This window comes from Haemaphysalis longicornis, unplaced genomic scaffold (genome assembly GCF_048455015.1).
Source record: "Haemaphysalis longicornis isolate Haplotype H1 unplaced genomic scaffold, Haemaphysalis longicornis Haplotype H1 scaffold_12, whole genome shotgun sequence".
NCBI classification, from domain to species: Eukaryota; Metazoa; Arthropoda; class Arachnida; order Ixodida; family Ixodidae; genus Haemaphysalis; species Haemaphysalis longicornis.
Window position 1 is genome coordinate 50,724,298 of NW_027526225.1, and position 17,076 is coordinate 50,741,373.

Sequence of the window (17,076 nt, forward strand, 5' to 3'; positions counted from 1 at the left end):
GGTGTGGAATTAAAGGAAATGGTGAAGGCCAGAGTTCTCGCGGAAGTTTCGTAGAGCGACGCCTTGCTGGCAGATAGCGCAAACGTATTTCTTACTGTTTCTCATAGGCGGCGGCAGCTCCCCTGCCAAAAATGCCTTTAACTTTGCAGGCAGTCCCTCCTAACGATATGCGACATGACCTTCTGAGTGACGTGGAAGAAGGGAAACAAGAGCGAGGAATGAGAGCTTCAGTTATTTCTAATCGAACAAAGCATATATATAGTTTGCCGTCGGACAGAAGACGTAACAGCCTTGAAAATTCGGAACACCCAAAGGGGGGTAGAAAAGTGCTGATGCATTATTGTCGCATGGATTACATCAACAGAGGTTCCTTCTTGTTGCATTGAGATGCACTTCAGCGAGTAAAAACGCTTGTATACAACTTGATTTTAATTTAAAGTTCGATTCACTGTCCAACGTCTTGGGATGGTCTCTGGCATCGGGCTGTCCAGACTACGAGCGCCAACAAGGTTTCGTGTGATGATGATGATGATGATGATGATAATAACTTTATTTAGCCCAAGAAAACGCACTCGTAGACGTTGCTTTCTGTTTACAATCAACATCATCGTGGCCTCTTCCAAGAAGTCGACTTTCTGTTACTTCGCATCAACGCTCTTTACGGTCAACGTTACCGTTTTCGGCACGGACTCATGCAGCTAGCACAAAAGAATAAGATGACTCTCATTAACGGCTGCCGCTGAAAAAAAATTCAAACCCCCCTTCGTCTAAAGACAGAGATGGTTGAAACTCGGAGGCCGTGAGAATGGCTCAATCGGATAGACGTCGGCTTCATAACGCGAAGGACCCAGGTTCGATTCCAATCAAGGGAAGCGTTTAGGCATATGATGTGTCTTCGCTTATAATCACCATCGTTTTGTGAAATACAGAGTGTTAAATTTGGCTTTCCTGCAGTGCGTTTTGGCTCGGCATCGGACGCCATCAATGAGGCATAGGAAGATTCGCTTAAAAGAGGCTCGATTTACCGCATCATAGCGTAAAGACTATTATGAGAAAGTCCGTCGTCAACAACCATCATCACCAGCAGTAGAGCGTGAGCCACGGTCTCGCGCCAAGCAGTGTGGTCTAGCAGCGGGCCGCTATGTGGCGCAGCCAAAGACCGTAGGCAGCATCCCGAAGCGTTCCACGGCTGGCGACGCGACCAGGCCAGCGCCCCGGTACCGAGCCCGCAGCGCTCTTGGTCGACGGACGACTGGACGTGAGGGACGCGCCCGTCGCCGCCACCGCCCTGCGCCTCCAACGAGTAAGACGCACTAGGCACGAATGAAGCGCCTGTGTTAAACTTGTTGTGGGGCCTTCAGGCCGGAGGCTTGCGGCCTGGGGAACAGGGTCTGGCTTGAGTAATTGGACATTCAGCAGTTCAGGTCGCGCTTCGTGAAGCACAGGAGCGGGTGAAAGCTGGGACAGCGCCTTCGTGTTGCGAGGCTGAGCGCGCATGCGCGTGCCTGTGTAATAGTGTCTGCCTCGTCCGTTTGCTGACAGCATGAGATGTAGAATACCCCAGCCTAATTTGCATTTGCATCGCGCTGGTCTCACACCCTCCGGTCTTTGTTCCTTTTGCGGCGAAAGTAAAACTGATCGAGCCTTTTTTCTTGCATTGGCGCGGTTTTTCTTCCATTAGAAAACGTTACCTAAAGCAGCAGCAATCCAAGGCCTTGGAATCTCTTTCGATAGCTGTTGTGCTTTCATACTGGGCCATATACCTGGAATTTCGTCACAGAGCTGAGGTTACGGCATTCACACGTACATTTAGAAGACCAGGCGCCTGCCTGTTAACTGCTTCTTTCCTCTGTATTTAATCCGTACAGAAATGTTTTCTTCTCTATTCTTCCAACCGATGACATCTATGTAGAATTATTTTTCCCTTCTGTCATGTAATTACATGGTCGTTTCTTTACTTCAGTCCGGCGGATTCATTTCATAGTGTTATGACACGGCCGTATTTGCCATACGAACATTTTGATTGTGGGGTTTAAAGGTCCGTATTAAGGTTGACCAACGGGGCATCTTTAACGTGCGCCGAGATCTCGAACACACGGGCTTTTTCGCTTTTTGCCTCCATCAGAAAAGCAGCCACTGCGTCCGCATTAGCCATAAAGAGTCGCCCCGTCTTTTGGCCAATTCCCCATATGTGCTACGAGTGAAGGAATAGCAACAACAGCACACAAAGCATGTTGGTAATCGATAAAGCCCTCAGTTTTCGGAGAGTCGCGAACCTGGAAATCTCAAGTTACCCGTGGGCTATGAGGCGTGCCGTAGTAAAAAGGTCCGTATTAAGGTTGACCAACGGGGCATCTTTAACGTGCGCCGAGATCTCGAACACACGGGCTTTTTCGCTTTTGGCCTCCATCAGAAAAGCAGCCACTGCGTCCGCATTAGCCATAAAGAGTCGCCCCGTCTTTTGGCCAATTCCCCATATGTGCTACGAGTGAAGGAATAGCAACAACAGCACACAAAGCATGTTGGTAATCGATAAAGCCCTCAGTTTTCGGACAGTCGCGAACCTGGAAATCCAACATTATGTCCATATTGAAGAGTGTGGAGTGTGCCCTTAACCCCGCCCTGCGCCAAAAGCACAGTGGCGTTGGCCAATTGCGATCATGGCGTACAAAATCGCAGCATTCTCGGCTTAGAGCCCACAAAAAACGACGTAACCCCAATGTGGTGCGTTATTTATTCTTCTCCGAAGAGATATAGTTCTTGAAGTATTTTAGAGATAGAAAGAAAGTGTAGAAAAAATTAGCAGCGGCTTAGCTCGGCTATGCCAAGATATACGCGTGAGCTAATGTTCAGATGGTTATTCTTAGCTTTCCTGTTTGTCTAGGATTAGCTTGATTATCATGCCTACTGCTGCTTCAATGACACACACACGGTATACGCATTATGGGACACTTGTATATTTATCAAGAGGCTCCGGAGCAGATAATTGCCCCAATTGCCCCAATTGGTGCAGATAATTTCACCAATTGCCCCAGAGCTAAGCTGGTTCCACAGGCGCACGCTGGTGTTGCTGCGACGCACGAGCCATCCTTTGCACACCCGGCCACTCCTCGCATGATCAAGTGGACCGGGCCGCCACGTGCGGAACGGAGGTCGGCGAAGACGCTGGGCGCGCGTGGGGTGTGCGAGAGACGCCGGGCAGCGAACGACGTTCTGTCCACCGTGTGACGTCACTGCTCCTCGCGCATGCGCAGCACGGCTATCCAGGAGCCACGCGAAGCTGCTCAACTTCGGCCAGTGTAGCTCACGCTACAAAACATGCTTTCCTGGTGGGAACCGAACTCAATGGTCTCGAGAATGCCGGCGTGACCTATAAAACTAAATTGACGGGAACATGAGACAGTTAAATTACAACAAAACAAATTTCGCTTTACAAAACAGGCCTGCGTTCTTATGTATTTTAAAAAGGTCGTGATATTCCTGTGGTGGTTTTTCACAGCGCTGATCAGGATGAAGTTTCCCACAGTGTACACGCACGAAAAGTCCTTTTCTGCTTCTGCAGTTTTGGATGTCGCGAGATTTTCGCTTCGTTACAGCTGAAATCGCGCGCACGTCTCTCGCGGTTTCGGTTTCGTTATAAAAAGAATAAGTGTCACTGAAATGAAGCGTAACCAACCAAAGTTCGTATCTATTTCCTCCATAGCCGATAATTTGCTATATTAGTGTTCGTTATAACGAGGTCAGGCTGTAATCATCCTTATCCTTCGCGGCCACGTCTGGCCTGTACGGCCGGATTTTGGCTGCGACGTGCAGCTAGTCTATGAGCTTATCGCCATCCATCGCCTCAAATAGGTTTGTCAGCCTCCCGTATGAATGCTTTATTTTCGGTGTACTTATTCGGGTAGGGTGTAGGCGAACCGTCGTCCTATTTATATCGCTGGATAGGGAAGCGGCCACGGTTCCGCCATCTCTTATACGGCGCGTCGGCGGCAGCATTGAATTTCGACACTGTAGGCATACGATGCCCACGGCGCCAGCGGTGGCAAGCGAGACAGTCACTGTGAGGCAGTCGCGCTCACAGTTTTGTGTCGACGCGCTGCACAGCGGGCAATGAAACCAGCGCAGTCCGTCAGCTACGACAAAGGGCCTTGAAGTGGAAACCAGTGCTGTGCAGTGTATGAGATCAGTGGGTGAGTGATTAAGTGACTACTTTATTTATTGCCAAAGGGAAGGGCACAGAGGGAACAGGAAGGTTCGTGGGAAGGGGCAGACAAGTTTCCAGGGCGCGAACGACGGTTATTGGCAAATGTTCGTCGGAGCGTGTCGAGAAAAGGTCGCGGCGAGGCTTCGGTGCGCGCATTTTTATTCGTTTCGCACGCATCCGCATTATTGTCCTCACGATAAACTGCGTAGCTAGGCCGGACGCCACATCCGCTATCCTCTCGGCCCAGTCCGGGACTTTGTCCTGGAGGTCAGTCGCCGGGCTGCGCAAGGCAGACTCCCACTGTTGGTTACGATTAATGTTTTTTACGATGAAATCTAGGTGGTCGTGTTGCCCGCCGGCGCAACATAGCAATGGCCAATATACTGTATAGACCGTTGAGATCAATAAGACCCTTCTCGGCCAAACCCGACAACCATTACTGTCGGAATGGAGCAGACAGTGCCCATAAACGCCCGAAGCAAACTATGGAGGAAAATGCCTTGTGCTAGACATACTGTCTCTGGATAAAAGCGCCAAAGGTGCGGCCCGCGTGCTAATCATGTAAACATTGGCCACCTATAGTTACACGCGCGGCCGTCGGGGCGTTAACTATATGCCACTTGCAGCGCCACTGATCAGGCTTAACTGAGGTATCTAACCATACCTAGGACATCGCCTGGACGTCGCGTAGCCAGCTGCAGTGTGCGTGCATACCTATGCGAGTAATTTATTCTCTAAAGTGGCGCCAAGGCGGCGACAGTGATAAATTCTACTTTCGCTGCTGCTCAACGTATGCAGTCCGACGCAGCACTTCGTCTCGTTTGCAGCGTTTTCACCCAGCAGCCTTTAGTTGGACAATTGAGCATGCAGTGACCATAAAGCCGCCCTGCCGACTTCCGCCTGCAGCATCGCGCCGCGCTGCGGCGCCGCAGTGAGCGGTGCTGTACGGAGCGCCGTTCGGCGTTCCTGCAACTACTTCCTTTTGCGAAGAACGGAGGAAGGCCACCGTTTCTTTAAGGTTCAGTGGAACTGTAACGATGGTAACTCGTTAGGTTTACAAAGGAACGGCGGACGGAACGTGTCATCGCTAGGATTTGGCTGTTTTTGATGCCAAGGCACTGAGGCTAGTACAAAAGCGACAGGGCGCTACTGTGTTTCTTTTCGTTAAGCTGCCCAATTTGCCCACCTTTCCGAGGAATGTGGTTCCTCGAAGGTCAAAAACAGAAGAATGACCACGCAGCGGGACGCAGCCTGTCCGGCAGGCTGTATCGTGTGCACCGCCTTGTCGCTATACGGCGGCTGCAGACGCGAATGAGTCAGGTGCTACGGCGCGACATCAATTCGACTTCCGCCGCGACGTCTTCTCTTGTACAACAATGCACACAAAAAATTGGACGACGCTTAAGCTTCGCCTTCAAGAATGGAAGCCAAAGCCGAGCAGGAACAGACGTGGATGCGCCATCCGCGCTCGTAGAAGACGCCAGTTCGGAAGAGCACAGGCCTCACACAGGTGGATTAATTGCACCAGATTCAGCGCGCACGTGGGCTCTAGAGGCAGCCAGACAGAGGTGCCGTACGAGACTGCTCTGCTCTCTGTCAATGGACGCATGGGTCGCCAGCGTTGCGCTCACCGCGTGTGACAACAAGGCGTAAGTTCCCAGCCTCGTATTACCCGCCGCGGTGGCTCAGTGGCTAAGGCGTTGCGCTGCTGAGCACGAGGTCGCGGGTTCGATTCCCGGCCGCGGCGACCGCTTTTCTGATGGAGGCGAAAAGCAAAAACGCCCGTGTGTACGAGATTTCGGCGCACGATGAAGATCCCCAGGTGGTCAAAATTAATCCGGAGCCCTCCACTACGGCGCGCCTTTTCGCCTGCGTTGCGTCGGCGCGTTAAACCCCACAATCAATCAAAATCAATCAACCCAGCTTCGTATTCTTGAAATATTGTCGCTGCCGCGCAGAGCAAGGGGAGAGCTAGATCTCATGCGCAATAGCAACCATCCCTGATAGCTCCAAGCCGAATTTGACCTCTCGGGCGTTCTATATCGCCACGGCACGGATATGGCGCTGAAACGCGTCGCCGTAAACTTTTGGGATGCAACTTTTGCTAATCCACGCAACTCCAACATCGAGATGCAACTGTTTCTGAGATTAAACAAGGGACTCTACTAATTGGCGAATATGTATCTGGGCATTCTTTTCCCACTCATACTGCAATACTGAATCAGCATTTAACTTTTTCAGGGTCAATATGGCGTACATGTACGGCCCCTGCAACCTCCAAAATGGTCAATGACGTACATGTACGTCATCGCCTGTATGCTTAAAAAGCGCGCCTTTTTCCGATCATATCTCTCGGTTGGCATGTGCTGGCACCCTGCAGAAATGCGTGAAATTTCTTCCTTGCACCAATCGCTCTTTTTTCTTTCTTTATGCTTTACGACAGCGCTGCGCGAGCTATCGCTTGCGCATCCGGCGCGCAGGAGCTAGTTTCGGTTTCGACCTTCGGGCGCTCCTCGCTTCTTGCACCCGCAAAACTGATGCGCCTCTCCCCCGCAAAACTTTTTAAGATTTTTTTGTGTAACTCACAATGAAAGCAGGCATATGTAACAACCCAAACAATTTTTTTGTCACTTTACTGTCACTCTAAAAAATTGCGACAATTTTTGTCGAAATAGTTTTGCCCGAAGAATTTAAATCAGCCGTAAAAAAGCGACCCTACGGGGTCGCATTTGGCAAACTCTCAAAGGGTTAAACGCCTACGTATTGTTCCTTCCGGTGCGGTTTCTTGTGCAAGAAATTTATCTTCGGGCATGTGAGTAACTTTCTATTTGCACGTCTGAAGCGCTGTATCCTGACTGCGCATTTGGCGACCGAGATGGAAAGTGCCATGTGTGTTGCAGTTGTAATTGACGAGCGCCAAAGTGACAGTCAGACATGTCCACGGAGTATATCTGGTGCTCCCTGAAAAAATTATTCTGGAGCGTTTGCGTTGTTCGATGTGAGCTTTGAATTTCTCACTTTATTTCGCTTCGACACTATATTTTGATTAAAAAATGAAATGTAGCATTTATATAGCGACACATTCCAATGTTTGAAGTGTAACTGGAACGCCTTCTTCTCGCATTAAAAGAACTCGTAACGTAAACTCGATTGAAAATTGGGAAGGAAGCTTTCGTTCCTCTTTTAAGGGAATGTGTACAGAGGGCAACACGCTTGTCTATAACACCGGTTTCGTATTTATAGCTTTTTCTTGCCTCGACCGAAAAGCATTTGAAGAAAAATATTGTGTCATTCTGAAGTCTTAACCATATATTTTGACCTCAATATTTTTGTGAGAAGTTGAGTCCGCAGTTTTGAGAGGTAACTGGTTGAAGTTGACCTCAGTGTTATAGACAAGGGTGTTGCGCACCTACAACACTGACCATTAGGCAGTCGTGGTTTCTGGGCCTACACGACAGCGGAAAATGAGAATGCCAACATGGAAGGATGAAAATGGGGGCCTTAATTTATTGCTTTTTTATTTAAGGGCTTTTCTTACTTAACTTTATGAACAACTTCCCTATACGCATGTATAACTCGCTGATGTCAATAATTTGCTTCACGGAAGGAACATGTATGTTTCTGCAAATTAATTTTGAAAAATCTTTTTTTTTTATTTTACACAGCAGCCGATACGTTCTCACCAATACGTTTTTTTTCCATATTCGTAAAGCTTCCCTCGCAAGCGCGTTCCCCGCACCCCCGACTTTGAGGGTCGACCACTTATAGGTGCCTAAAATTTACACGGGAGGTTAAGTTACCCTTGACGCAAATTTTACGTTCATTAAAATTGATCGACGGATTGTTAGATTGGAGTTGTCTTATTGACGAAAATTATTTGATTTAAAATATATAGTGATCACTAAGATATATAAGCTATAGTGATCATGCATCGGCCGATCGCAAAGTGATATTTGGGGCGGGACATCTTCGCGTAGAACCAACTTTTCAAGCGTCACGCAAGCAGAAATATCGCTGCTGAAATTTAAGAATGACACATGCAGCGACGGCAAGGAGCGACGCGAAAAAATTTCCCCGCATTTCCCCGAGGGGAAGAATGTTAAAGTGCGAATGCACGAGTTGAATTTGCGCGGTTCGGTAATGTTCGCGAAAGAGAGATCACACACACACACACAACTACAAAGAAAGAAAGATGCATTTATTCACAGACACCTATTTGTGTTGTCGTTGTACTTGATTGCTAGAGCGGATCTCAGCTTTGAAATTTCGTGTCAGTACTCCTTTAAGCGGGTGCATTAGCCCTTCTCACGCCCGATTCCTGGCCAATCCCCCACGTGGGTATGTGCCATGCACAGACACCTATTTGTGTTGTCGTTGTACTTGATTGCTAGAGCGGATCTCAGCTTTGAAATTTCGTGTCAGTACTCTAGCCCTTCTCACGCCCGATTCCTGGCCAATCCCCCACGTGGGTATGTGCCATGTCAGCGGCCAGGCAGCGCGCGCCCATCTCCCCCCCGTTGCCAAGGAAGACGAGGAGATTCCTGGCCAATCCCCCACGTGGGTATGTGCCATGTCAGCGGCCAGGCAGCGCGCGCCCATCTCCCACCGTTGCCAAGGAAGACGAGGAGCGCGCGCACCCGCAGCTGTTGCTATGTGGACGGACGGCGGTCGCCGGAATTCAGGGTCGCTTATAAAGTGCATTCGCACTTAAAACGTAATCAACGGGTTCAGCAAACAGCTATAGGTATGGGCGACAGCGACAAGCGAATAAATATATACACTGCCTCCTGAGGCCTCCGTCCCTGTCGCTCGCCTGTGGGCTGCTTCTGGCCAGCCAATCAGTCAGTAAGTCAGTGAGTCAGTAAACTTCATTATTGTGAGGGGAACGAGGGGAATGCGGGCTAGAGAAGTGAGTGAAGCCCTCTTCCAGGGCTCCAGTTTCAGCTGCCCCGATCTTGTTTCTGTGTGTTCCTTCCATTTGTATCCTGCCATGTCTCTGGTGAGTTTGGTTCGTGGGTGTTCTCTGGAGTTAGTGAACGCGCACACAACTGCGCCGCAAGACAAGACACACTGATCGGTGTAGTTGGCGGGACCGCACCGTGAACTTAGATGTACCCAGCGCCTCCTTGTGTCATCTTCTGATGGAACGCGCTCTTACTCTTTCCCCAATCCCCCTCCCTCCCCCCCCCTTCTGGGACTAACGAACGATGATATGCTTTCACTGCGCAATCACACGAGCCGGCGATTAGACACTTTCGCTCCGGTACAGCACGGGGCGCTGGCTTGATCTTGGCTGGTCAGATTGATATTACGAGGAACGCCCGAGCCGTTTTTGACACGAAAGTGTTTTATTCCGGGATACACCCAGATTTTACTGACGTCATATCCGTAACGGAAATGACGCTAGTACAAAGAAGCAAGCGGCCTGTAAAGGGTGCACCCCTTCACACAGGGTCTTCTTGCGGGGAAGCAACCTTTAGTACTAAAGAGGACGTTATACTTAGGGTTGTTCGTTTTCGGGTTTTATATTTTAACACGATAGTGTTTTATGCCGGGATACACCAAGATTTCACTGACGTCATATCCGTCGCGGAAATGACGCCAGCGACCTGCCAGCAGGACGTCGCTCGCCAAGCACACCCACAAAACAGCCGCCGACCCGCGAATAATGCTCAGCTGGAGATTTCGCTGCACATTTCACTTTCGTGTTTTACCGATTCCTATGACAGAGGATAGACCAGTTTTCTTGACCTGGGCTAAAGTTTCGCTTAAGTAGGTTTGAGTTTGTATTGGAATTGAACCCGGGTCTCCGAGGTAGGATACCTCTGTGCGTTGTCAGCCGCTGAGCACAGCAAGGGTTAGCTTAATGCGTGCGTCGCATACGTTATATCGCGTGACAGGTGAACGTGGCGGCGTGTGAGTACAAGTGCACGCCAGCCCCGGAAAACCCTGATTCTGGGCAAATGAGTGCAGTGGAATGTAATTAGGGGGTAATGAATTCAGGGCTTTCGCCTTTAAAGCATGTGAGAATAATTAAAGGGTTAATGAAGACAAAATATGGGTTTGATTCATTGAAAAGATGGTTTTCCCCGATAACAATAATACCAGTTTTATCTCAACTTTCAAAAACAAATGATCCCGATATCAAAGGAAGCGCATGAACAGGGGTAACTAACTTCCCAGTCACTTTCCGGTGACTTCTCTATGACGTCAGAGGATATTGCTTGCCCAATTGGCGGCCGCCGACAAAAACCGACCACCACCAGTAAGAGATCATGCACCCCTCCGTCTATGACGTTGATGGTTGGACGCGAAGCTTTATCGTGAGGGATTCCTTGGCGATCGTCTGAGCTTGGACTCTGACTAGCAGACGGTTTGAACTTCGAGCCGCCGCCATTTGATTTCGTACGATGAGAGCTTCGTGTTCAACTATCGTCGTCGTCAGACGGAGGGGGTGCATGATTTTTTTTCTGTATAATTTTGCCCGTCCATACACCCCTCTCCGAACCAAACTGCTTATACCATGCATGTTAAAATACCGCAATCCGATAGATGTCGGATTGATAACGCGAGGTTCTATACTGACTACGGAAATCGTTTTTTTTTGTTTCACTTCCCCCGCGATCATCATCGTCAGGGAAAGTTGGCTTTCCTGCATTGCGTTTTCGACGTGACGTACGCTGTCAGTGACGTAGAAAGCTTCGCTTTAATATGACCGGGCAATTACAGTGAGGCACAAACGTTTGTTTGGTTGTATGAATTTGATGCTAACGTGCAATAAACGCACTGATAACTAGGTTTTTACTGCTGACCCATATTTCTTCACCGTAGCGCAAAATTTGAAAGTTTTTGTATATCTCTTGCACTTCCTCTTTAAAAAACGCCTTTCGTGGCTAGGGTGGAATTGAGTGAGTTGGCAAGGCCAATTCTCTTAAATTGAGCATAATTGTAATTTCACTTCATGGCCCCTTTGAGTGCCCCGCGGGATAGCGTTCCCCTGTCCCCGGCTCTTCCTGCTAGGCCTAATGAGAGTGTCTCGCCCACCGGCAATCGGTCGCCGCCGCAGGAGGGTCGAGAGGTGAGCGGCGCTGCCTGCCCGATGGCCGACGCCGTGGTCCAGCACGGGCTGCACCCGGGCCGCCAGTGCCGCTCGGTGTCGTTCGACGACGGCAAGCGGCGCGTGATCGCCACCGACCTGGATCCCGAGGTGGACCCGCTCAAGCTGAAGCCCATCCTGGGCCGGCCGCCCACGCCGCTGCCCTCGCTCACCGACTGCGGCACCAGGGCCGGCGCCGACGCGCACGACGAGACCGGCGGCGAGAGCAGCTCCCGGCCGCCCAGCGCCGCCTCGCGCGACGGCGACGACGAGCTGCAGGCCAGCCTCTCCGGCCCTGGCAACAACCAGCGCGCCGCCGAGAAGCCGCCGTCCAAGAGGGTGAGCAGCGAGTGCCCACGTGCGAAGAAAGCACGGGGTTCCGTTGACCGAGCCGACGTCGAATCTCCTAACACAGACGCTCGCTCGATACGACGGTCGGGCTGGTGTACTACAGACATACTGACCACTAAAGGCTAGAAAGGGCGCGATACCAGTTCCTGGACAGGACTTGGAGAAAATGGCAGTCGGTGGCGTGCTAACGGCTGCAGACCGATTGTTTCCCCAATCCAGTGGCTTACAGCCGATGTTACCCAGGGATCTATTCACGTAAAAACAAGGAGTGCGGTGACAAGGATGACCTACACCACGTGATATGGTCCTGCCTTCTTCGGGAAAATGTCCCGCAAAACAGTAAGGTAGGTTTTGCGGTAGGCAAAACTTAAGTACGAGGGAACAGTGGGAGACCGCGCTAGGGCTGCGACCTGGTATCCGGTCACGGCTCGTTTATATGGCCACGACCACCGCCAGGTACTAAGGGCCCCTGACCGACGGCTAAGCGATAAATCAGGGCGAATAAAAGTTGTTCGGTCAATCAGTCGATCAATCCATATGGTGAAGGGGAAGACCTGTATACATAGCAGGGCTCAACCCGGTCCTTTCTGTATACAGCTCATTTCACAAGCTGCGTGCAGCGCAGTGGATGCTACACTGTTCTCCACAATAGCGACACACGAGCGGTTTCTGATTGCAAATGTACGGGCTGTGACAGAATGCCCGCCGCGGAGAGAGCACTACCGGGTGGGACAGGAGTTCGGGACAGGCTTTGCGGAGAGCGGCAAAGCCCCAGACGCGTCGCACCCCAGGTCTCTGTGATGTCACAAAATCTTGCTTGTGCGAAAGAGACAGGATGTACGCACTCAGAGATGAGCAGGGTAACATTGCGCACAACTTGGACGAGACAATAAGGGTAGCACGACGATTCTACACCTGGCTGTATGCAAGCTACGTTAGACCAGGGGAAACTACTGAGAGTATACAAGCTCAACTTACGGCGTCCCAGTAGTGACTAAAGAGGAAATTTGAAAGGCTCTCAAAGGCATGAAAAGAGAAAAAGCTGCAGGTGACATCGGCATAATCGTGGATATTTTGAAGGAGGAGGAGACATTGTACTGGAAAAGCTTGCTGTACTATTTACAGAATGCTTGAAGATTCAAAAAGTGTCCATAGCCTGGAAAAACGTTAACATTATTTTGTTTCACAAGGGAAATCCCAAGGACCTCAAGAATGAGACTTATTAGCCTGCTATCGATTGCGTAGAAGCGTTTTACCAAAGTTATAGTTACCGCATAGGTGACATTCTGGATTCTACGCAACAACCAAGAGAGCTAGACGGGGTTTAGGAAAGGGTACTCAACATGGATCACATCCATGTCGTCAATCAAGTGATAGGAAAATTCGCAGGACATGGCATTTGTAGACTATGAGAAAGCGTTTGATTCCGTACTCACCGCAGCCGTCCTAGAAGAACTAAAAGACCAGGGAGTAGAGGAGACCTACAAAAGACTTCTAGAAAACACATATAAGGAATGCACGGAATTTCAGTGCATCCCACCCCGACACCCAAATCTCCCACACAAGACCTCCGCGCCCTCTGCCAGCCCACAGCCTCTCACGAAAAGACCGCTCTCTCCTCCTTCGCCTCAGGACAGGCTACTCCTGAACCGTCGAACGCAGACATCGGCTACAAAAGACAGGTTCCCCCTTGTGCCACCTATGCCATGGCGCAAATGAGACAATTCAGCATCTTCTCTGCGAGTGCGCTCACCTTAATTTACGCCCCTCTGTCATCAACACGCTGAGAAGACTCGGACTACCACACTCCACACTTCAAGACGTCCTGTTCCCAAATGGACCGAACTCCAGCCGCCTCAAAGTAGCATCCCTCATCGTAAAATTCGTCCAAACCTCCGGTCTCTCTGAACTCCTCAACCTCAACCCCCTCAACCTCAACCCCACCTACCCTCCCACTACCTCCTTCCACCCCAACTTAAGATCACACCACACCACTCCCCTCCACTCCTTCCCCTCCCCTTCACCTAACGCATAAACCCAGTTAACGTGTCCTCTCTGAGAGACAGTTACCGGGTTTTTCCCTCACTTCCTTTCCTCTAATTACCAAAAGCAACAACTTCGGCCAGGCGGCTGAATCGAGTCACGGTCAGACAGATAGACAGACATACAGACAGACCAAAATTTGTGGGTTTAAGTAGCCCAAGACAATCGTCTTTAAAAAACACAACTCCGGGTTGTGGTATTCCAGAGGGGGCGCGCGAGCACTGCGAAGACGGGAAATTTGGCAATGCGTTGGACAAGCCTCCGTCCAATTCATCACGAGAGGAATGAGACAGGGCGGCGAAGAGCGTGATGGGTGTGTACCAGTGAGTGGATAACGGCGCCACAGCCCATTATGGCGAATCACTGCTCTTCGCCTCCGACAGCTTTCATGTTGAGTGGAACGGCTTTAATTTTTTTATCTCCATGGTCCCTTGAATGGCCTCTGTCGCAGGAGGAGTTGAACGCGGAGCTTCTGATCAAGCGGCTCACGCTCGAGTGCGCCGAGAAGGAGCGGCTGGACGAGCCCGCTGTGGGTCGCGAGCGCGGCGAAGGGCCCTCCGAGGACGCCTGCTCCGCCGACGAGAAGCAGCGGCCCGGCGACGACGACATCGCCAGCGAGGGCGGCGACCCGCCGTCCACCGACTGAGGAGCCACCACGCACACTCCTCCTTCTCCTCGGACACCGAGCTTATAAATTTCGCCGGTTGGCCGCCGCCTGTACCCCACGGAAGAAACGGCGGACTCCGCAAGGCGGCAGCACGCGCGCTGCTGCGCCGCCATTAAACGCCTCCCGGGCCGGAGAGGCCTCATCACGTACGCGTACGGGCGTTGTCAGTTATTGCAGCTTTGTCTCAGTTACTGCATACCCGATACTGAGTAGCTCATCCGGAGGGCCAACGTTGTTTAAAATTAGACGGAAGACTACACAAGTGGCGGAAACAAGCAGACCCTACATCATGAGGGCTGATGTGGATAGTTAACGCAGCCATCAGCTCCAATAATTTGTGAGAAAGCGTATGTTGTTGACGGCGTAACTTCCAGCAGATATGAGCCAGCAGTGCGTAGCGATGTCAATTTTTTCAGCAATGTGTAAGCAACGAAGTGAATATCTCTGGGGCCGGCAGTGACGTTGGAATGTCACCGCTCCCCTATCGCCACTGCTACTTCCGGCGTGCGGACGTCAGCAACACGCCGGGGGCGGGCCCCTCGATATTGGACTCAGCTGGACTACAATGATTGGTTATAGCTGTACACGTTGGTATCGACACACTATATTGGAGCTGGACCGTACATACAATGCGAGGTCTCACGGGTGGACCATCCGAATTCCTAAGGGACGGAAGTGGAAGTAGCGGTAGACAGATAACTCGATATAAGATAAGCAAATTCTAGTGTAAAAACCCATCCCTACCACCCCTCTCCGCCTTGTTCCTTTCCTGAGCTGTAGGAGACACTGCTGACAGCTGTCCACCGGAGGACCCGATTCTCCAGGTGACACGGGCCAAGACGGCTAGGGCAGCGCATGGGTTCCCGGACTAAGGTTCCACTCTCACTTTCGAGATCATTAAAAATTCCCCGCATTTCTCCGAGGGGAAGAATGTGAAAGTGCGAATGCACGCGTTGAATTTGCGCGGTTCGGTAATGTTCGCGAAAAAGAGATCACACACACACACACAACTACAAAGAAAGAAAGATGCATTTATTCACAGACACCTATTTGTGTTGTCGTTGTACTTGATTGCTAGAGCGGATCTCAGCTTTGAAATTTCGTGTCAGTACTCCTTTAAGCAGGTGCATTAGCCCTTCTCACGCCCGATTCTTGGCCAATCCCCCACGTGGGTATGTGCCATGTCAGCGGCCAGGCAGCGCGCGCCCATCTCCCCCCTTTGCCAAGGAAGACGAGGAGATTCCTGGGCAATCCCCCACGTGGGTATGTGCTATGTCAGCGGCCAGGCTGCGCGCGCCCATCTCCACGTGCGCGGACATCGCCGGTGGACGCAGGTTCAGGGTCGCTTAAGAAGTGCATTGCACTTAAAATGTTTTCTCTCTCTCTCTAGGGCAAGGAAAGGGTTTGGGTAGGGCAGCAGTTGTTGGATGGGTCTGGTGAGCATTTGAAAAGCACTACATAATGGGCTGCTGCTGCTGATGATTGTGATTGTGACGATCTCCAACGGATGGCACGCGTTCTCAACCCTTTCCCTCCTGCTCTGCCCTTAGCCCTGATAGCACGACAGTGGTGGTTTACAGCTTGGCCAAACCCGCGTGGAAAAAAATGGCTCATGTTTAGCACTTGCTAACCCTGGTATCACGAGAGAAAGCTGAAGCTCAAGCACAGGCGGCCCAGCCAGCGCGCCACCTATGTAGCCGTGAAACCTCCACCTGGTCACGTGGTGGTACCGCAGCGGCGAGGCTCTCAGGAAGCCTAGCTGCTGTGCCGCCTCTCCGTAGCGGATTGCGTGGCGTGAAGTCACACCTGCCACACTTGCCTTTCTGCTGTTCAAGGTCACTGAGACGTGATGAATGACCCTGTGAGAAGGGCGTCACTCTAAATATAAAACTATGCACCCCTTCGTCTAATGACGACGATGGTTAAACGCTAAGCTTTCTCGTGATGGATTCTGTGGTTGGGCAAGTATGTGCTACTCTAGAGGGCGAGTATTTGGTACTCTGGAGGTACGCATCACTTTAATACCCCCAGCAACTCGCGGGTGTGCACTCCGTAGGCCTAGCGTTTAGGTTTGGGGTGTACGGAGCAAATCGGTACCTGCTGCTTTGAGTGGGTACCGGTTTGAAGCGTTAAACTCCAAGGTGTGACGTTAGGCCTAACATCCAAAACGTCAAAATGGGAAGTTAGACCTAACGTCATGTGGCTAACAGCCTTACGTCACGCACAGCAACGCCATTCTCCTGCTGCGGCGGCCTCAGGCTAACGCGTCTGTTGATGTTCACCTCACAAAATGACGTGAGGCGTATGTACGTCGCGCTGTTGCACGCCTGTGTCACCTCCTTCCTCTGCTGCGCATCAACCATTGGCGGAGGGGGCGTAACGGAGCTGTCGCCAAGCTTCGCAGGGAAGCGTTTTAATTTTGCTAACTTCACCCACAATCATCATCATCGTCAGAGCAAGTAGGCTTTCCTGCAGGGCGTATTCGCGTTACAGACGCCATCAGGGAGAACACTAAAGCGTCGCTTTAACACCAACGACGACAATGATGAAGGTTCACTCATCGTCTCAATATCGTGTCAACAAATGTGACGATGGCTGCTAGCAGGGATTAGCTGGTTTTTACACGATGGTAACACTTAAACACAAAGGAAAAATTGTCACGCCGTTTTGCGTGGCTTCATAATCGTTCTGAGAGTGCAATAAAGCGTATAGTTA

General features: G+C 50.9%; 1 protein-coding gene across 4 annotated transcripts; it reads left to right on the forward strand.

Annotated features, from left to right (window-relative positions):
* The first annotated feature begins 1,145 nt into the window (after window positions 1-1,145).
* On the forward strand, window positions 1,146-14,720 carry LOC144161961 (uncharacterized). Of its 4 annotated transcripts, none has more exons than XM_077692509.1 (3): window positions 1,146-1,303; window positions 11,271-11,639; window positions 14,146-14,719. In XM_077692509.1, exons 2-3 carry the CDS (start codon window positions 11,304-11,306, stop codon window positions 14,338-14,340), a joined length of 531 nt encoding a protein of 176 aa, XP_077548635.1. In that variant the 5' UTR covers window positions 1,146-1,303; window positions 11,271-11,303; the 3' UTR covers window positions 14,341-14,719. The 4 variants fall into 4 exon arrangements, with proteins under 4 accessions (XP_077548635.1, XP_077548632.1, XP_077548634.1 ...); XM_077692506.1 differs by lacking the exon at window positions 1,146-1,303 and adding an exon at window positions 3,893-4,186 and having other exon boundaries at window positions 14,146-14,720; XM_077692508.1 differs by lacking the exon at window positions 1,146-1,303 and adding an exon at window positions 3,896-4,194.
* The last annotated feature ends 2,356 nt before the right edge of the window (window positions 14,721-17,076 follow it).